This window comes from Urocampus carinirostris, chromosome 2, assembly GCF_059441175.1.
Source record: "Urocampus carinirostris isolate Australia breed hairy pipefish chromosome 2, RoL_Ucar_1.0, whole genome shotgun sequence".
NCBI classification, from domain to species: domain Eukaryota; kingdom Metazoa; phylum Chordata; class Actinopteri; order Syngnathiformes; family Syngnathidae; genus Urocampus; species Urocampus carinirostris.
The window spans coordinates 41,567,464-41,590,385 of record NC_142350.1 but is presented as its reverse complement, the minus strand read 5'-3'; the positions used below and the strand labels follow the sequence as shown (position 1 = coordinate 41,590,385).

The window sequence follows — 22,922 nt, the reverse complement described above, 5'->3', positions numbered from 1 at the left end:
GATACAGGGTCGACAGGGGTAACTTATGGGACTTGCAGCACCGCTATTGCTTTCTCTCCTGACACCGTCTCAGTCTCTTCCTGGACCCTATGACAAATCACGACGCACCTGCTGGTGATAAGCATTCTGACTTTCCTCAGAGTCCGAATTTAATTGATTAATTTCTTTTCAGTGTAACGAGCCTCTAAAATACTAGCTCTAGCTGTGGACAAATGTACTTGTGAGCCTGCCCGCCCCGTGTCCTTGACTAACAGTATATACTAGCCTATCACAGCCCACCCAATACACACACACATACAAACAAGGTCCTCCTCAACGTGCCCCAGAGTAGCATTTGCCGTGTGCACTCTCCTGCAGATTACTATGCACGATACATTGATATCAATGACATGGCAAATCCAATTATATTCAATGGCAATATTGTAGTCATGTGAATGACACAAAACAAAAAGTAAATAAATATTACAAATGAACACTTCTAAAAATTTGTTTACAGATCATTATCATGATTTGCATGAATTCCTTTTTTTCTTTGTCTCACCAGGATCAAAGCCTTTTCTTTGTAAAATCTGCCATTTCGCAACGGCTCAGCTGGGAGATGCTCGAAACCATGTGAAAAGGCACCTTGGCATGAGGGAGTACAAATGTGGCATCTGTGGGTGAGTGTTTTTATATGCCCTTTTATAAACACAAACTCCGGGCAACTTTTTCACATAATTTGAACATTTGTTATCGGAAGCAAAACTGTTATTTTCCCGCTGTTTTATATTGAAGACATTTTTCAAACTAGTGTGTTGAATGAAAATGCAAGAATGATAACATCATAATTTGCTGAGATTTACCAAAAACAACAATATCGTAGAAAATCTGCAGGGAATTAGAATAAGATTTAATGAGCAGGTTATGCCTAAAATATCAGTGTTTGCCAGAATATCTTTGCTTGGTAACTACACAGATTATGTCCAGTGTATATATGTTTTTCCCAAATATTCATGTTATATTATACATATGTGGTCAAAAGTTTACGTACACTGGTGAAGAACATAATGTCATGGCTTTCTGACCCAGCAGATTTGATCACTTATTAACCCATAAGTCAGAAAATAACCAAACCTCATGAATGTGTTTTTTCGTGACAAAGAACTATCTGTTCCAATCACTCTATCAGAAAAATAACTGAAAATCCAAAAGAGCCATTACATTTGTATCATTATCATTAAAACTAGACCTAACGGGCAGTTTAATGGTCTGCATTTATATAGCGCTTTTCAAGTCAATGAAGACTTCCCAAAGCGCTTTACAATGTGCTTCACACTTACCCATTCACACACACTCACACACACACACACACACACGCTCACACCCCAATAGCGGCCGTGCAGCCATGCAAGGCGCCAGCCTGCTTATGTGGGGCATTAGGGATTCATTGTATTGCCTAAGGACACTTCGACATATAACACGGAGGAGCCGGGAAGCGAACCTGCGATCTCTTAAACCCAAGACGAGCGCTCTACCTCCTGAGCTAATGCCGTTTAACAGTTTAAAATGAATAAAACCATATTAAAAAAAGTCTTCATTATGTACTTCTACCTTCATTTTAGGGAGGGACTAAATCCAAGTTCAATCAGAGACAGAATGTTTAATGGACAAGGTTATATAACACTGCCACGCATTTTCCCCTACAATTTTGGTTCTGTGTCGCACCTTGCCACACGATGTATTTTGTTTTCACGGCAAACAACAGGAAGTGGTTGGAATGATTTTTACAATTGTTTTAAAATATATAAAAAAGAATGCAATCGCGAACAATGTTTGTGTAACACGTTTCCCATGTGGATCATAAAATGGGAGATGTGAAACAAGTCCCTGCTGAAGAAAAGCAACCCTAGGGCATGATGCTGCCACCACCACGTTTGACAGTAGGGATGGTGTTTTCAGGATGATGTTCAGTGTTACTATTTTGCCAGCCAAAAAATTATTTGCATTCAGCCCAAAAGTTCAATTTAGGTCTGATCTGACCAGAGGATTTTGTTCCACATGTTATTTGTGTCTCCCGTGTGGCTTGTTGCAAACGCTTTTTATGGATTTTTATGGAACTTTTTTTCTTGCCACTCTTTCATAAAGGGCGGATTTATGCGGTGTACGAATAATAATCTTATTCTCAAACTGCCTCACCTCAGCTGTGAATGCCTGCAGCCCATCCAATAGGTCTCTTGGTTGCTTCTGTGATTAGTTTTCTCCTCGTTTCTGCCAACAAATTAGAGGAAAGGTCAGCTCTTGGTAGGTTTGCAGTTGTTTTGTGCTCTCTGTATTTTGATATTATTGCTCGCACAGTGCTACTGGAGTTCTGTAATTGTCTGTTAGACTGCCTTTATCACATTTATGCTTTGAATTTATCCAAGACTGGAATTATTTGAAACATTCATTCTCACACTGGATGGAAGAAATCTAATTTATATTTTTCCATCACAAAGCCATTGGAAACATAAATGTATTTTTGCTATCCCAGAATAACTGAAAGTTCCTAAGTGGCGTTTTAAGAACACAAAGTTTTCCCTTCTGTATACTTTTCTTTGAATGACTCCCCTTAGTTCACTTGCAGGCCAACTTTGTTCTACCAAAGTCGCTGAGTGAATGTTTATTTGCTTCAATGATGTTTGCAAATATATTACAGCATGAGCAAGCAAGCTTTGCTCTAAACATTCATTTTTCTTTAATGAGAAGAAGAGCTTGTTTTACAAGCTCCCCAGTGGAAAAAAAACCCTTCTCCCAAGTGCTGCAAATGTGACACTTTACAGATATATATACACACACGCAAACATACATATTTAAAAAACGTTCTCCGATATGTCTTTTAATGGGATTACTAAATACGGCTGCTGGTTTCACAAATTATACGCACAGAAAGAGCGGTAGGCTGCCAGGGATGGCCGTCCGTGACAAATTGGTGACTCTGTATGCTTTCATTAATGACTGATTACCTCACTGTCCTTCGTCAATATAAAAGAACAAACACAAAGGAACCAAGTAATTAGGGACAGCACTCACCAACTTGTACACTTTGATGACTTTTTCCGCAAATTCAAGAATTGTCAAAATTAAAATGAATGGAAATTATCATAATTTAGGTCTGAAATTGTTTGAAACACTTCCAATTCACAAACAAGTGGATGAATTTAAAAGTGTATTTAAGTACAATGTGACATTTTGTCAGCGAAAAGATGTTGCTTCTTAGAAAGAAACACTTGCAAGGACCATCCATTGATGACATCTACACCAAGCACATATTCTCGGAAATTGTGCAAATAACAACCCTCTCATTCTAAACTAACTACAGGAGCTTTGTCTGCAATGTGAAATTTGCGTTGTTGGCAAACAATAGCAACATTTCATTTGTGTGGTAGAATGAATTCCCTGTTTTTCTCTTTGCACATTGACGTTGTATTTTAGAGTGATGGATAATAGCTCAGCCAGGCTTTTTCCTTACTTTTTATTATCTGTCACCAAAACTTTACCCCAAAAAATGAACCCTATTTAAAACTAGAATAGCTGTGTGCCATGTGGGCATTCCCCACGTTGAGACTCAACCATTTTTTGGTGGATTTGGAGAGTAGAATGTCTTTCTGGGAAAGCTCTTGGCATATTTTCACATACACTGTTGATAAACCCTTCTGTCTGTAGGATGTTTTGTCTAAATTTAATCTTGTTCTGGCCTAAAAGAGGGTAATGCCATACTGGAAAAATGCAGAGTCAGCAAATCCAAACGTGTCAAGTATTTTTTTGTTGTTGCATTTTTACTTCTAGAGTGACCTACCATATTGCTTGTGAATGGTCTTGGTCCTGGCCAAACTTGTTCTGGTCCAGGACAGTATAATGTCTTTCTGGTAAAGCTGCTAAACCAGCAAAACCAAAAATGCTAAGTCATCTTTCTTTTCTGGCAGTTTTCACATCAGGGGTAACCACCCTGACTGCCTGTAAAATATAATGTTGATATTCAATGTCGTTTTTGCCTGGGGGAGTGGAATGTCTTTCTTTAGCTCGCTTATTTGTTCATGAAAGTGGTTATGTCAAGTCGAGTCATTTTTATTTGTATAGCCCTTAATCACAAACAGTCTCAAAGGGCTGCACAGGTTATTGCACAGACTATTATTTCAGACTATTATTACACCATCCCCTGATCTGAAACCAACATGAGGGCAAGGACAAACTTAAAAACCTCAACATGAGGAAAATTAAGACACCTTGAGAAGGGACCTCACAGGTGGTAAACCCCCTTTCAGGATGACCAGGCTGCAATGGATGTTGCAATTACAAATAATACAGAGATACTGTCAACAAATATGTCAATACAAAAATGTCTTTCCGAGAGTAAAAAACAAAACAACTAATGAACTACATTGCTAGATGTTATTGTAAAGTTACAAATAAATAAAAAAAACACACTTTTTGTTCTTTTTTCCAACAAAAAACTTTTCTTTAAACAATTATATTTCAGTCCACAATAACACCTACGATGTAGTGATTGTGTCAGCTGTACATCACCTGTCTACTGCTGTTGACGCCTTTTTGATTCAAGATGAAGTTTTTGATGCTTGTTGTGGCATTTCATTATCAAATGCAAATGCTAGGCCGGACAAATATAGAATGTTACATCATGCTGCCACTCAAACCAGAGAGTACTAGTCTTGCTCCTCACCTTTGGCACTAACTCGCAAGCTGGTCAGTAATCTGCATATGTGTGTCTTCATTGTGAAAACGAAGGCATCTGTTTTTAATTTGCCTATAAAAAAACTCCCAAGGTGCAACAACAGCAGAAATCACAAATTGGCTGTTAGCATGCGCGCTAAGATTTTTCATATTTAATTGGTTTCAAAAAAGTCCACCACCATGTGAGGTGCTAGGTTCTTGTATATTCCTCCCAGCATGTTTTGTCCACACTGGGGCTTGGTCATTTAATGAGCCTCCTATTCCTCTACTCCATCATCGAGCAGAAAGTCCCTGCATTCAGCATTTTCACCCTCCTGCTCCCTGGTCCAGATGGACATCCAGTGTTGTTGTAGGTGTTAAATTATGCATAAACAATCTAAATGCTTTGAGGCATTGGTTTAATATCAGCCCCTCAGCCGTGGCCTTACTGGTATTAAGACTAAGGTGGGGATTGTTCTCTTGTGGACTGCTTTTATATTATTATGAGTCATAAACTGCGTGTCACTTCAAGAATTTGAGTAAAACTTTGAAATTGTTTTTTCTGAACCCAAAAGTTTGCACGGTTTGCTATAGGGATGTTCATTTGTGGGCTGCCATGGAGCATGAGCAGCACTGCGGCATTCGTAAAACCGAGCCACCAAAACCAAGCAGTATTCTACCAGGATAACCGGGAGCCAGCAACAGAAAAACCACCATGCCAACAAACACAAACCCAGCCGGGGTAAAAACAATTAGCCCAGCAGGCCAGCCAAATAGCCGACTGCTAACGGGGCTAACTTTGAAGCTCAAGCTAATGGGGGAGCTATCTGGACAACATTATACTAATTATAAAACACATGCCGAAAAACATAAAAGGAAAAGTCACAATCACATACCTAAAAGGAGGCGAAGCCAGTAAAGGAATGCACACTGTACACAACTGCAGTTAAACTTACCTCAAACAGCGTTTGATGATCAAAGCACGTAACTCGGACAAAACAGTCAGAAGTCCTCCAGCGACCCAGTAAGAGAAGTGTCAATTACTCCAATCAAAAATAAGCGCTGTACATTCGCTGATTACTACAATCGCTGTCTGTTTTTCATTGGGACCTGCTATTGTTTTAATTCCTCATTGTCTTCCAGTGACATCACAGCTGTAGGTCAAGGGTGGCTAATCCGGTCCTCGAGAGCCGCATGTCCTGCATGAGTTTGTAGTTTCTCTGCTCCAATACAGGTGATTCGAATCACCTGGATCATTATCAAGCTCTCACAAAGCTTGCTAACAAGCTGAAAATTGGCATCACCTGAGTTGGAGCAGAGAAACCTCCAAAACATGCAGGACATGCGGCTCTCGAGGACCGGTTTGGCCACCCCTGCTGTAGAGGATATGAGGTCGAAATGTCTACTTTAAAAATTAATTTTTCGAGATCCATGTCGTGTACAAAATTATGGAACACATCTGCATGATTGTGGGAAGGAACACAACATGTTCTGTGCCTACCTAATTGGAAAAAGAAAATCCCTTTAATATTCCCTTTGAAGCCAATATATATATATATATATATATATATATATATATATATATATATATATATATATATATATATATATATATATACAGGTATGTATATGTGCGGCTCGGGTGAATGCATCGACTTTCCAGCAGAGCGACACCTACGCGATTGTCTATTATACCTCCACTGGCCACTCATGTGTCAAATTTCACAAGGGTTGTAGTTTCCTTCCAAATTGGGTTAGGGTTAGGGTTAGATTTGCAAGAGCTGGTCAGTACACCTGAGCAGTTGTTGCATCAGATCCATTGACTAAATGCGGAAGTCGCTGGTTTCAGTCATGAAAACTAAGCGGGATGTCAGCTTATAAACAATATTTCTTACCAGGGTTCACGTGGATCCCCGAAAAGTCCTATAAAACAGTGAATTAATTAATTCTTTAAGTTTTGGCCTTATTGGCATTAAAATGTCTTCCGATAGTCTTAAAAATGTGAATACATCAATAAGATTTGTATTTGTTTGAACTTAAAATATTTTGTAGCATTTATTAATTCTCTTTTAATATATCTATCTATCTATCTACCTTGGTCATATCCCTGAAGAGGGGTGACCGACAGCAAGACACACACATACAATAACAAAGAAAATAAAAGGGAAATAAATAGCAAAAACACACAAACATTTTTGGACCATGGCCAACCAAATTGCCCAAACACCCAAACAAGTTAGGCACCCCTGCACCCAAGTTGGTCATGCTTTCGTCCCTCCAGATGAAATGGGACACCAGAAAGCGGCCATGTCACTCAGGTCAGGGTGACACAACACACTCTTTTGTTCAACAGCAGGGCCCGACAGCTTTCACTGGTTTACCCCTGCCGCATCATACGGGTGCCCAGCCCATCCTTAAGAACGCGTCCACAATCCCACTATCCTTTCAAAATAAGTCTCTTTTAATAAGTGACCAATTTACTTTTGCGGCAATAATGCGTGACCACACTAACAGAACTATCAAAATGGTGATGTGGTTTCAGTCGGGCCTTTCAGAGTAGACGAATGCCTTAGGTGCAATACACATCGCACCTTCGGGCAGATACGTTTATTTTGGACCATGGGAACGTGTAAATCTAATGAGAAGTGGCTGTCTGATGAACGTTTTTTTGCCATGGCTAAAAGCTGTGCCAGGTAATGTATACAAGGCTCAATTTATTGTGTGAGATAAATGTTTGTGTTTTTTGTTTTACTTGTTTCATCCTTATTTTTTTTTGTCAACTTTGTCTTAAACTTGATTTCATTTAAAATGTCTTAAAACATCTTGAATTTAACTTTTGTTAATCTATAGGAAGGAACCTTGGTAAATATAATGCCAGCCAGATGGTCAGTTTAATTTTTATTTCGTGAGATGGACAAAGAGACAAATGGTGGCACTTTATCTGTGTCAAACATTTTCTAAACTACGCGGGGTAATAGCAGCATTGGCAAACCCTCTGGTGATGAACACTTGACGCAGGGCAACGAAGGAGCCAACGCAGGGACATAGTGTTAGAGCGAAACTATATAAATAGTCTTGATTTCATGTTGAAAGTGTGGTTGACTGTTAACAGGATGGGGCTAGCTCGTGTCAGGGTTTTAATGTCCCCCCTGTCTTGTGAGATTGTCTTTTTTTGTTCCCAGAATAGCCCATTCGCAGTAATGTGCTTTAATGCTTGGACATGTATGAATACTCTGAGGCCTAGCACTGACAGTGGCGGAGCATCTTAGCTTACTGCTTATCCAGAGCGACTGCCACTTAATGCAGACACTCTATTGTCTATTAACACTCATCTCCTTTGACGTGATTCTCTACAATCCACTGATTTTAGTTGGCCGTCCGTAAAAATTATTTATTTCAATATCCCCCCCTATCCCTCCACCATTTAAATATTAAAAACTGTTTCAGATGAAGAAAAGTATTCTTATGCGGATGATCATAACATAACCCCCTCTGATCTCATGACACCCCGTAATAACTGTATATCATCACTTTATAATTTCACTTTAGTAGCAGCTGAATAGAATTGAATTTACTGTCTTTCAAGCCTACAGACTATGCACACAGTGTTTTGAATTATACATACTTAATAGTTGCATGCATAAGCCTTTTTATAACGATCAAACATTTCTTATAAATAGCAATTCTAAGATAAGTTATGTCTAGGGAACAAGAGCTTTTTGATCAATGTACTCTATTGTAATTTTACGATCAGAAGCTTTGTTCGACCATGTTTCTATCACATATGCATCTTAAATCTTAGTCTTCATCTTTCACAGCATTGGTATGGCATGGATGTGTGTCTCTGAACGCATACTTTGATGCATTTAACGGAATTTATTAGACCATTATTGAAAAATAAATAAATACTACTTAGCTTCATCTAGAAAATAATGCACCCTGGCTGATCCGGAAAGTTTTAACAGGTGTCTAGGCAATCGTGATGATCACTTGGGCTATGTATTGTGGTTAAACTTGGTACTCGATACTGTGACCACTCTTTTATGACCAAAACATCTTTGAAGCCTGTTACACCCCCCCTTATCACGATAAAGTATGGAACAAGGGGTTAGATATGTTTAGTAACCTTGGCAGACGATTGTAGAATTAATTCTGCTTCTATTTTCTTTATTATTTTGCGAACGGCCAAATGCGATACATGTACTCCCATACACCTGAATGTTAAAAACTGCAAAAGAGAATGCAGATAAAAGGTTATCTTTTACAGGCAACTGTGTATGAGTGTCCCTATACTGCTCTTTTATTTAATGACATCGTTATTTATTATATAGGCATAATAATTTACAATGAACCATATGGCTTGCGTTCACCTGCCTTGATTAATACTAGAAGAAAGTGGTGAATCATGTCTTGTGGTAGTAGTATAAATCTTGTTTTCGATTATGTACCGAAGCTATATTAGGGATAGGAATGCTGGTCACCTATTAAGTCCATTGTTTTTGATATATATATATTATTGTGGTTCTACCTCAATATTTACTTAGTCCTAAAAGTAAAAGCAGAAGTGTTCTTTAATGCAAGTACTATTTTCCCAAGAATATTATACAATGCAAAATTGGTACCTTAAGACTAAATGTGAACACCTTTTTGTTTAATAGTGTTAGAAAAAAAACCCCATTGAATAGAAATAAAATGCAAAAAACACCAATCTTATGTGAAATGCAAGAAATGTACATCAGTGACATCATTTTTGCCGGATTGGAAAATCATGAGCCAATTGTTTTATTATACATTGTGGGAGGAACAGAAACCAGGAACTTAATGAGTGATTAACAGCAATTATACCACGTTGAGGCAGGCAGATGGAAAACATTTAAATGATTAAAATATCAGTCCTCTCATTGTCACAAGTGCGAGAGTCATTCATCGTGCACTTATTAAAAAGCTGGTAGGAGGAGAGGGAATGAATAATGGTTAATTCCAGCAGCCCAAAGTGCCTGGTAATCTACCCACGGCTAGTGCTGAAAACACTAACTCACATTTAAGTATTAGGGTTGTGACATTAGGGGTTCACAGACATATTTACAGTATATGTTGGCACCCATCGTTACAGGGAATATTTGGCAGTCTGGAGTCATTTAACCTAATGAATGGGATGCATATTTGATGGAGGGATAAAATACAGTATTCCATTTTAGCAAAGTGAAGAAAGGGAAATATTTAGTACAAGTTAAAGGTGAAGAAGAGAGTAACTTGTGCATTCAGTTACTGCCTGCTTGAGAAACTGAGTGAGAGAGGATAGAGATGGCAACTACGGGGGTGGACATAGTGAAGGCACAATAAAAGATGAACGGTTGACAGAAAGTTGAGCTGTGGGGTAAAGGGGAATGGACTGATTCACTATTGAGAAGCCATCAGATTTTAAACATGTGATTTAATTGACCTCAGACAGAGCCTCTCAGCAAAACAAAACATTACTCTGCTTTTCAAACCTGAGGCTGTTTGCTGACATGGACTCTTTAATATTCATGTTTGTGTGGGGTCTTTCAAATGTTTTCCAATAGCAGTCTTATCTTTTAAATACAGTATAATTGGGTTTCTAGCATGCTTTACAATGAACAAAGGGCATTTTCACCCAAAAACCAAGGTCACAATGTGCTTGTTTTTACTGTATTTTGGCTTCCGTCCCTTCTAATTTCAGAGAGTCTTCAACTTAGTGGCCTTCTCGTGGGAGCATCCGGTGGCCATTCATAGATCTTCTAGGCCTAAATGGGACTTAGGGGGTCTTAGTCTATAGAGCAGGGGTCAACAACCTTTTCGGTGTGGAGTGCCACTTTCAAATTTTCTTGTTAATCAGTGTGTCACCAAGATCAATGACTGGTACAACAATTTTATTTATATCCAACAGAGCTGTAATTTAACACCAGTCCGGATATACAACATGGATATATTTTGATATCGTATAACTGACCAATTTATCTTCCTTTATTATTGGTCATCAATAAACTAAAAAATGTATGTGAGCAACATGTGGAAAGGCCTGTAGCCATCCGTGACTTCAACTTTTTACCACAAGAATTAACCAGAATCAATCATTCTTCATCAACAGTAAACTACAATCAAAAACAAGTGATATGGACAGCTACCATACCATTCATCAATGAAATCTCTTTGCAGAAAATATAAAAACTTGAAATGACAGCAGCAAGGCAGAAGGCTACTTGAAAATAAGTGCAACAGAAATAACATTTGATTTGGTTGCAGATATTAAATGGTTTTTCGTGCTTTGCTATGCAGTGAGCAATGTGATAACTTGCTTCAGTGGTGGTGATTTTAGCAGTGCCAAACTTTTCAGAGTCCGTGTTTGTTGGCCATACCTACACAGAGCGTGTTTTAATGTATCCGCCTTGTCAGACTTATCCTTGAATTCATGTTCATGTTTTGTCTCGTTTAACATTTGATGATGATGAAAGGATAGTGGGATTGTGGACGCATTCTTAAGGATGGGCTGAGCACCTGTATAATGCGGCAGGGGTAAACCAGTGAAAGCTGCCGGGCCCTGCTGTTGAACAAAAGAGTGTGTTGTGTCACCCTGACCTGAGTGACATGGCCGCTTTCTGGTGTCCCATTTCATCAGGAGGGACGAAAGCATGACCAACTTAGGTGCTGAGATGCCTAACTTGTTTGGGTGTTTGGGCAATTGGGTTGGCCATGGTCCCAAAGATTTTTATGTGTTTTTTTGCTATTTTTTTTCCATTTTATTTTATTTGTTATTGTATGTGTTTGTCTTGCTGTAGGTCACCCCTCTTGAGGGATATGACCAAGGTAGATAGATAGATGGATAGAACATTTGATGTGCGAGGTACAACGCTCCCGAGGCATAATGCACAAACAGCACGGTCATTTTTTGTTGTTGCACAAAGCCCCAGTCATTTGTCCACGCTGGCTAAAAAGAACGAGATTTTTTTGGCTGGAGGAGCTGTCATATCGCGCACCGGTGTTTCTGTGGGTGGGTTAAAACACCGATCTTTCCACCTGCGGCGCAGGCACGCACTCACACACAAAGCAGAGAAGAAGGGGTGCTAGCGTAAACACGGCGCACAACCGAAAATGTCTAAACTTCAGGTAAAAATGCGCTTTGAAAAACCATTATAATTTCTATTATTTTTCCGTGCGCTCGTGTGCCACTGGTTAACCCCTCGCGTGCCACTGCTGGCACACGTGTCATAGGTTGCCGACCCCTGCTATAGAGCGTCATTGGAGGTCCACTAGATTGGCTCTTTGTCAAAATTCAGCACTATTTTACCTTAAGATCTGTGCTAACGTTTGCCCCATTGGTGAGCTAGTTTCTTTTTTTCTGTATAAGCCACGCCTCCTCCCCAGACGCTGCCTACAATTTGCTACTGGTGGCACACAACAAAACTTCAAGGTTAGGAAGTTTAAGGTGATCCCCTGATTTCAGTATTTTATTCTATAGTTGTAAATACAGCTTAGATGCATCTGTATATTTTACGGAGAATACAATTAAAGACATTTTGTGCTTGAAATCGTGCCACTGTAACTGTATGTGGTTGTACCTTTTAGGGCTATATACTGTAAACAGCCTTCGTGATTGAGGGTGGGGATTGGGTACCAATTAGATGGTGTTCCTGAATTGTCAACAAAATGCACTGTGTTGGAACAATGTTTGTGTTACAAATTTGTATTAATGCGTAATATTACTCGTTACTGACCAAAGTAATTGCGTTCTAGGAACGCGTTACAATAACGTGTTTCTCCCAACACTGGTTAACAATATATACCTTTCTTTTTTTACAAAATAGTTATTGAGCTGTGATGTATGGATGTCATTAGATCAGAATTTGTATTAATCGTAAAATGGTATCGTATTGACAACATCTACCGTGAAAATCATTTTTATTTCCACTGTCTGTTAAATTAATTGCTGAAATGGACAGGTGAGAGCCAGCAAATGTCAACTGTAAACAGGGACAGCCAAAATCAGCCTTCAAGGGCGGTATTCACAGTCCTCAACATTATGGTGATTTCTTCTACAATTTTGACATCATGTTCATGTCACCAGGACAATTTCAAGTCATCTGTCCAATACTTTTTTTGTCGCCTTTAGTTTCCAAGTTGCTCAGTACACTAGCCGGACAGTAAAACCACCAATCTTTCTTATTATATGTTGCCACAGCCCCTCAGGTAGCCTCTGTGCCACCCAGCTTTAAATATGAGAAAATGATGGTGCATTGAGTGATGGTTCTTGTGTCCTTGACTAGAATTATCTGTGTGCTCTAAGCAACATCTCATTTTGAGTCATTGTGTCTCATTGAAGAAATGAAACCCATTGAAAACTCTCAAGGTTATTGGGTTGATTCCTCAGCTAAATCTACCGTGACAGAAAGGCAATGTAGTCCCATTGTGGCCATTCAAGTATAGAGTGACCCAAGATCAGGTTGCTCTTAATATGTATGTATGTGATTAATGAAGCTTAAAAATGTTTAAAGTTTGTGTTTTGTTACTTCAAATATGGTAATGTGAAGCTGCAAATGACAACTGCTTGTCAGTATTTGTTTGTTTACCTCCTTACACTTTTTTTTTTGATGGTTGAATCAATACCTTACATTTGTCATCAAACTGGGTTAAAATTAAGCAACTGAAATATGGTCGTTAACTGTTGACCTCTTTCAAAAATGGCACAACTGATTGATTTGTTTTTGTTTGATGCATGGAAAGTAGGAAGACCGGCTCAGTGATTTATATATTTATTAACCTTTAAATATTGCAATCATTCATAATAATATTACAGTATTATTGACTGTTGGCATTCAATAATGGCCATAATGTTTTACATACCTAGCATGCGATAATGGCCCTACTAACATACCATAATCGCATATATTATTTTTAAATTCAGTATTTTTTCGTTAATGTTTCCTACAAATTCATTACATGTTGGTAAGGTCATTATCACATGAGAAATCTGTAAACTGTAAGGCCACTGTTGCACAGAAAAATGTTTTCATGCATTATTTGCTAATTAGCGATTGTTTCGACAAACTCATTATTTGGTATCAATACTAATTAATTGGTGATTTTTAAAAGTAAGGCTAATTAATTGCAACTATTGTTCCCAAAATGTAACAGTTTTTAGCCTTTTCTAGAAAACATATTACTGTCAGTAATGCCGTTTTCAAATTAGGTTGACAAAATAGGCAATGGCGAAATTGTTAATTAAAACAAATGCAGTTCAACTGTTTACATTTTTGCCAATCATTTAAATGGCATTTACAATGTGTTTAGGGTATATTCAGTTCCACATTAGAAAAAGAGTAAGAAGACACCGGTAAATAAATAAACAACAAAAGGTCTATTGCATAGTGTTTAAACATGTCTGAAAGAGGTAAAATATCTTTTCTTTTTTAAGACAAAGCGGTAGGCAAACACACCAGATTATATTTATATGTCTGATCACTGTGACACAATTTCAATGTATTACTTAAACCTCTAAGCCCACTCTTGTGTTAGGGTCACCACAGACCTATTTTGGAATTTAAATGCATACAAAACTACATTCGTGTGTTTATTTCAAGGCTTTTTGACTTTGTCAGGAATGTCTATTTTAACACAATCAAGTAAAAAAAAAATCACCACATTATAAAATGCTCTACTTGAAGTGGTTACATTTTTATTGTTAGGGTCTGTTTCAACCCGGCTATAAAACAACGATATAGAGCACTAGCTACAGCCAAAACAGAAATCATAAGTGGAGTGGACATATTGTGCATGAACTGCAAGTAATATATCTGCAAAAAAGACACTAAAAGTCACTTTTTGCCACACATGCATCTTAATGTGTACTTCCATATCAATGCAATTTCTTGCACACAGAGACTTGTACTCAGGCTGTTGTTTGTTTGTTCTTGCAAATTTATGTTTAGTGTTTTGAGTTGTCATGCTTTTCATTTTCTATTTGTAATAATGTTCCATTCCTGAAAATAAGACTGTTAGCATTTTTCTTGTAGTAAAATGCTATGAGTCAAAACCGACCCTAAAACCATAGATTTCATTATAGTTAATAAAAATGAAAATAATAAAAATGAAAATTATTTTTAAATGTGTTGTAATACCAATAAGTTATAGTCAGGTAAAAATATGAAATGAAATGAAATGAAATGATCTGCATTTCTATAGCGCTTTTCAAGTCAATGACTTCCCAAAGCGCTTTACAATGTGCTTCACATTTCCCAATAGCGGCCGTGCAGCCATGTAAGGCGCTAACCTGCTTATTGGGGGTCTTAGGGGTTCAGTGTCTTACCCAAGGACACTTCGGCATGTAACACGGACAAGTCGGGATTCGAACTGGGATCCCTTGATCCCAAGACGAGCGCTCTACCTCCTGAGCTACTGCCGCCCCATATGACCTTCAACTAGAAAAAAAGGCCCACAGACCCCAATGGAAATGAGAAAAAACAACATTATTTTGCTTCATTTTTTTAAAAACTGCAAATAATGTATCTCCAAGTAAAACAGTGCAATTAAAACAAGTTAAAAAGGTTTAAAAAAATGTAAAACATATTCATGCCTTTAAATACATATTGTTCTCTGAATAAAGTCATGCACTTATGATTTTATTTTTTATTTTTGTTTTGCCTCCGACTTGCAAACATGGGGCGTGTAATTTAAAAACTAACAAAAGAGGCGTGTTAAATACTTGTGTGATTTAATGCAAAACATTTTCAAATCTTGCATGGGAGTACCAATATTTAGATTTTTATATTCAAAATGACAACCCCTTTGAGCACTTATGCATTTCGTAAAATTATGCTAAAAACGCTATGTGATACCGTTTATGTGCACGATTACAATTAAAATCTGGGTCATTGAATAGAGAAAGATGTAGGACACGATGTCGACGGTAATATCAGTGTGATCCTTTCGTATTCCGTATTACACCGTGTTAACCCCTGCAACATCGACTCGCTAAATAAGAGACTGAAGGCCTGCAACCCTGCGTCCAACCGTAAAAACACTGACACATCAATAATCGCTGCAGGGGGGCAAGGCACATTGTGTATGTGTGCATGTGTGTGATGAGGCGGAGCGCACTGCGTGAAGAGGAAGCGTTTATTCATTTATTCTGTTAGTTCAGCAAAACAAACAGAGGTCGAGGTTATGCTGAAAGACTGATAGTTTGGTGTCTATTACAGTTAAATTTCAAATTAGGAGGCACACTTTCATCACTTTTATGGTTGTTTCAGAGGCTGCTGGCCCTTTCAAGCCCCCAAGCAATATATGATTACTAAACCATTTGCAGGCTGAACAAGCTTCAAAATTCCAAAAAGAGGCAAACATACAGCTGATAACTTGTGATGTCTTTATTGAACTCCAGATGGCACCATTGAACTTGCTAAAATCTGTAAGGCTTCTAACAGCAATACAGTACACTGTGTTTGACTGTCGTCATATCAAATCAAAATGTATTCAGGAAACAAATTGCAGCTCAAAATGCTGTATAAAAACATTGTGTGTTCACTACATTTATTTATTTTTTTATTTGATGCATTTAAAAAAAAAAGATGTAAATTAAATTAAAAAAGAATATTAATGCTCAAACAATCAGAATAAATAGAATATAATATAATATACATTTATTGTCATTATTACAAAATGGGTTAACATATTGTGACAACGAAATAGGGCATGATACATACATACATACATATACAAATACATACATAATTTGAGTTATAGGTTTATAATTACAATAAAGGCTGTTCATTCCTCCATTCATATATTTTGCGCAAAATGTGCATCTCATCATTTCAACACAGAAAGTTACCGCTACATAAAAAAGCTACATAATACTGTGACAAATAGCCAACTTTATTATGGAGAGAAATTTGTCTCAAGAATATTTTATCCATGTATAGTTCAGAGCCAGACAATTTACTCAAGATCTAAAAATCGTATGCTCAACAAAGGCACATGCAATATTAAATGTTGTTTATGTAAATTGCAGCTATATTTGTGGCTTTGCAAAATACATGATTCACATGTATCCACATAACTATTTAAGTCCTTAAAAAGTACTTAAAGGTAGCCATAAAAGGTGTATGAACCATGATAATAGAAAACATATATTTTTTCATGGATAAGGAAACCTACAAGGTAACCAAAAAAAAAAAGAAAAAATGGGATGATGTATTGTATAACTCTTTTGAGTAAAGGGTTGCCTCCGACCCGTTAACGTGGTGTGTTACTTAAAAGTAAATACGAGAGGAGGGTTAAAACATCCTAAATTGCAAAGGATAAATCAAAAAAAGTAACAAAACACTCATTCAACTTCAACTTCATTGGGAGACGTTCGACCAGAGTTGGAGTAAATCCACTTCAACACAAGCAGAGTTGCAGGCCGGCAGGGCAAATGCAACACTCACAGAGGCGGCCCCGCCGGTGGTTCTTTAACTAGGACATGCCTCTCTATAACGGTGCACCTCAGGGGCCGATCAGCAGGTCTCAGGAGAGGCTCCCGACTCCTTTGGCTCTCTAAGCCTGTCACAAGGGGGCTTATGCTGGCTTGCTTGGTTTGGGTGGGGGCGGCTACATTGGTGATGATGATTGTGGAGGTGCTGCTGGCTGACATACCGTGAGGGCAATTACAGCAAGTACAAAGACTCTGCAGTGATAGGTCCACGCGGTACCCTAATGAAGAGAGCAGGCCAACCTCTTAAGAGGACTAGTGATGAGCATGGCCTTTGTGCATTTGTTTGTATTTGTGTACGTTTGTGTGTGTGTGTGTATGTGTGTGCATGTGTGTTATTCTGTTTAACCTCCCCAAAGATGATACATTATCAGGACACTTCAAGCTTCTGGGCTCAAAACTTCCTTAATTTGTGTAAGCTGTACTGTTTTTTTATCTCTCTACGAATAGAATCAGCCCAACCATGATAAACATACAGCCCGCTGGTCTAAAGTTTTGAGCAGCGCAAAACTTTTTCGCGCGGCCAACCGCGTGTGAATTTCTTACCGCGTGTAAAGCACGGCTGTATCTCGTCTGTATCGCGATCTGAAAGCGTCCAACAGCGTCTGCTTCACGGGCAGAAATTTCTGGCCGTGATTCAGCCGCGATACGCCTGCGAAAGGCTGTGTGACCGGGCCTTAATGTCAAACAAGACAATATATTTTTTTATCAATTGTTTGTGAACAAATGTGGTATGCTTAGAAAAGATCCCTTGCCATCCATGATTATAATACGTAGAGTATTATACTAAAAAACTACGAAAAGCTTAACATTTGAAGTTGACATTCTTTTACTGATCTGGCCAGCCTGACAACAAAAAGTCTGGATCCGGCCCCAGAGCCAAACTATGATTAAAAACCGTTTTTAAACCTATGCCGGTGAGTAGACACTAGACAGTAACAGAGCCGGTGAGTAAATACTAGACGGTAGCAGATCAATATTTTATTACATTTATAAAAATAATTAGGGGGTAATGATTTGCCTTTCTTGTCGATATACAATTATAACACAATTGGAGGGATTCCCCTTTCAGTCCAAGTAAATACATTAAACTGTTAAAATATGCTAAAGGACAAAAATGTTTAAAAAATATATAGATATTTATCCATCCATCCATTATCTGCTCTGCTTATCCTCAGTAGGGTCGCGGGGGTGCTGGAGGCCATCCCAGCTATATTCGGGCAGTGGGCAGGGAATACCCTGAACTGGTTGCCAGACAGTATATATATATATATATATATATAGATATATATATAGATATATATATATAATATGGTAGCTCGTGGAAAGAATAATTATATTCCTATACAATTATTTTTTCTCTTTAATCAGCATAAAGGCTGCCGACAGTCATAATATAATATCCTTAAGTAGTTTTAACCATGTTTGTAGTCATATAGGGTTGTGCAGCAGTAATATGTATTTATGAGAGTACAATGATAATTAAGTTAAATTCAATTTTATGTCAAATCAATTGATATATTTTCTCTCAAGGGAATTGACAAGGAAATATGAAATGATCACACTGGGCTGTGGTTCAAGCAATATGTGTACATACTTTAATCAAAATTAAATGTACAAATATCAGGAGATAATATCCTAAATTTACTGTCAAAAATTATTATATCCCTATACCATAATTGTTTTTTTCTTTAATTAGCATCACAGGCTGGCTAAAGATCACATGTTGCGTAATTTTCTCAATTATCTTCACCATGTTTGTAGCCATATTGGGTTGTGCATCAGTAATAAGTATTTGTGACTGGGCAATGATAATAAAGTTGAATTCCAGTTTGTGTCAAATCAATTACCGGGATTATTTTATTTTTCTGACAACAGAAAAGACAAGGAAATTGAAAAAATATCACTCTTAGGCAATTTTATTTCAAATACTTTCATCAAAATTGAATGTAAAGAAATCATCAGATAACATCCTGCGTTTCATGTCAAATAAGGATTACCGTATTTTCCGCACTATAAGGCGCACCTAAAAGTCTTAATTTTTTTCAAAAGCTGACCATGCGCCTTATAATACAGTGCGCCTTATTTATGGATCAGAATTAAATCGCAAAGTCTTCAAACTAACTTGCAGCCGCCGACTAGATTTTCCCCCGAACGCCAAGTAGTCCGCGGTGTATGCTGGGATTTTTTTACCGGCGTTTCGTTGGCTAACCAATGTGTCAATCATCATTTGAATCGATCACTATTGGCTAAAGTTATTCAGAGGTCAAGGGGCGGATCCTTTTTATCATTTACAGGCTGGCATTGGCTTAAACTGTAAAACAAAGCCTGCAATTGGCCGAAAAAGATGTGTCAATCATCAGTTGAATCGATCACTATTGGCTAAAGTTATTCGGAGGTCAAGGGGCGGATCCTTTTTATCATTTACAGGCTGGCATTGGCTGAAGCGGCAAAACAAAGCCTGCAATTGGCCGAAAAAGATGAATGCGTATAGCACGTGGTTTGACGGCATACAGAAAGCATTTTTTTACTATTCTGTATTTGTAAATATTTTATTCTCCTGGATTTACTAAACTCACGGATATAAGAGGACCATGGCTGCAGATTATTATTGAACTCAACGACTTCGGTGAGCTACCCTGGCTATATATTTTCCCAGTATCTTGTTTCAGACTGAACTCGATGTTTCTGTGATAAGCAGTGCAGATAATGGATGGAATGGAGTGTCTATTTTTAAATCAAACTCAATTCCAAGTGTTTATTGTCATATGCACAGTAAAGTTGCAAGCGAAAAAGAAAATAGAAACTAAGGAATGGTTGGCATTTCTTGAATCCCAAGACTTTAACCTTCCGAATGATATTTGAAACGATGCATTTGAGTGACATCGTACGGACACCGCATCCGCACGTGTCTACGACACGTATTTGCTTCTTTGCAAGATTTGGGAATGTTAAGGGGGTAATACGTTTGACTGAATCATCTGACTGTTTTGTCGACGTTCCCATTGTAGCGCCTTATAATCTGGTGCGCCTTATCTATGGAAGATATAGGACCAAAAACTATTTTTGGGGGGTGCGCCCTATAACCCGGTGCGCCCTATAGTGCAGAAAATACGGTATATTCTTATACTATTAATTTTACTCTTAGCCTTCAAATCAGACCATAATTTCCTTAATCGATTTTAACCATGTTTGTAGTTATTGCGTTGTGCATAAGTAATATGTATTTGTGACAGTGCAATGGTAATATTATATTTATTATTTATTTTATAATATCTCATGTCAAATCAATTGGAACATTTTCCTACAAGAGAATAGACAAGGAAATAGAAAAAAAATCACACTGAGCTGTGGTTCAAGCAATTGAATACAAATACATTTACGCGGTTTTCTTTGCATTTTCTTGTTGATGTAGTTTATGAGGTATAGGGTAGTGGGGGTCAGTTCTGTGAAATCAATGGCTTGTAACAACTACTTATGATTCCTCACAGCTTGCCTCAGGATCACAAAATCGTGTTTTTTGTGCACTGCTAATTCACATCAGTCTTAATCAGTCCTATGTTCGTAGTTCGTCAAGTCCGGTAAAGGCAGGCAGTAACGTGCAGTTTTCATTAAGGGGTTAAGGAAGACTAGGTTGAAGTACTCTTCAAAAATGTGATGGGTTTGTCCGAACAGATATATTTTGTAAAATGTGTGGTCCATTCGTTCAAATTTCAACTGTAATGAATCAGTTTTATAAATTGTGGGCCTTGATTTTTTTTGTACTTTTATATTTTTTTATACTCTCAAGTTGTATTAATATCTAAAAAAAAAAAAGGCTTTCTTTAACGCAAAACAATTGCAATCACCTGGATTTCTACGCCTGTGTCCCTTTGTGTACCCCCATAAAAACTATTTTTCCCTGCGGTCTTATGTGGCATGTTGTATGCTTGTGTTGCGAATTGCAATGCATAACCTGTCTTTATTTTGTTGATTGGGTTATTTTAACTGCAGTTGAAATTGATAAATCCGAGACTAGCTCAATGATTTCTAATGCACTTAATTTTGTGAAGGCACCCATACTAAATCATCTTTTCGTATCACATCTTATTTTGCAGAAAAGGAGTGAACAAGACAATAAAAATGCCCCCCTTTTCCCTTTTGCAACCAAACACCACAAATCTGATCTATCCTCCTTACCAATGTATGGGTGAGCGATTCTAAAATGTTTCCATGCCGTCACTATTTATATGGACATAAAAGACTCCAGACACGTTCGATGGCTGCTCTCTTGTGCTGATAGGCCAAACGGTGCTGGGAACCCGCCACTTTTAATCACGCGGTGGGCGAGTGCTTTTATAAAAGCATGTGGTGACTGTGACAACTCTAATAAGGAGAGGTGACAAAGAAACTTTGTGTGTTCATGGCATAACGGAGGGGGGAAGGTCTTCTTTTTTATGCACGTGTTGCTGTTTTGTTTTGTTTTTGGTTTCACATAAGAGACACATTTTACCATGTGAGACTGGATGTGAGGTGAAAGGTATGTCACTATTAATAAATTGTTTGGGGACAAGGTCACACAAGGGCCCATGCCACAGAGGGCTGCAAGTCTGTAGTGTTAGGGATGGGTAAACACTCTTAAGATGTCTGTCTGTAGGTACCTCCAGTAAGCCCTTGTTGATTCGCGATTTACTAATAGACCTTGCGTCAACGACGTTGTGGAATTATACACAGAAGTAAAACAGCTTGAAAAACATGCATCATCTATGTGCAAATCACTTTCTTTTTCAAGTTTCTCTAAAAGCCATCATGTCCACAAAACGTTTTGGAGCCCAAAAAAGCACCTGCGGTAGGGCCAAAAAGGCAGCAGAAGATGCTTTCTATCGCCAACAAACTTGTACTTCTCGACCCCCTAAACATGCTCTGAAGTGACATGCGGCTCTTCGGCAGTCCACAGTGGCTCCCTGGCGCTTGTTTCATGGTGTAAAAGTATATTGTGTCTGTAGGATTTTAATTAATGAATATAGTTGGATACAGTATGTGTTTTCCTTCCTTTGAGGCTTGCATAAAGTTTTTCATTTCTATGGCTACAGGCATATTTTTCACATGTATGCTTTGGTTTAATATGGCTTTCTGGGTCCAAGGTAAATGCAATTTTTCATAACTTCCACATGATGTCCCCAACCTATCATGTAAAGTGTATCATGTCTTTAATCAATAAGGTTGTGCAATAAAACAGCAAAAACATTTAAAAAATATATATATTTTAACAGTACAAAAGGAATTTGTAAAATAAATGTTTATAGATTATAGTACTTTTATTTACTTAAAAAAATACTTTAGACTGTGAATTTGGTTCGTTCTTGAGTAAAAACAAAGAGAAAAAAAAGAATACAAAATGTTTTTACTCCGCGAATTTTGACTATTCCGAGACCTTTTTGAAACGTAACCCCAGCAAAAAAACAAGGAATTACTGACTTCCTTCTCTTGGCTGCATTGCACATGACAATTTACTGTTTCATACCTATTATCAGCTTATGTCATTTGCTTAAGTTAAAAAAAAGTTTAAAACATTTTTTTTTCTCATTTTATTAACTACCATAGTTAAAAAAACCTGAACAAAATATAGAAATACAATTGCTGGAGGCTCATATATACCTGATCAGCAAGTCTTCAAAGGCAAATGAACCAAGAGCGAAATACAGTAAAATGCAAATCATATCTTGACATTTGCACGTGTAAATTAAGGATGCGCTGTGTGCCTTTAAGA

General features: G+C 37.8%; 1 protein-coding gene across 1 annotated transcript in view; it reads left to right on the top strand.

Annotated features, from left to right (window-relative positions):
• Window positions 1–22,922, top strand: part of LOC148371906 (zinc finger protein 407-like) — a 208,200-nt gene that overhangs the window by 14,237 nt on the left and 171,041 nt on the right. The window contains exon 4 of the mRNA XM_088326522.1: window positions 545–659. Within this exon, the coding sequence (XP_088182648.1) occupies window positions 545–659 (115 nt within the window). The remainder of the gene's footprint in view (window positions 1–544; window positions 660–22,922) is intronic.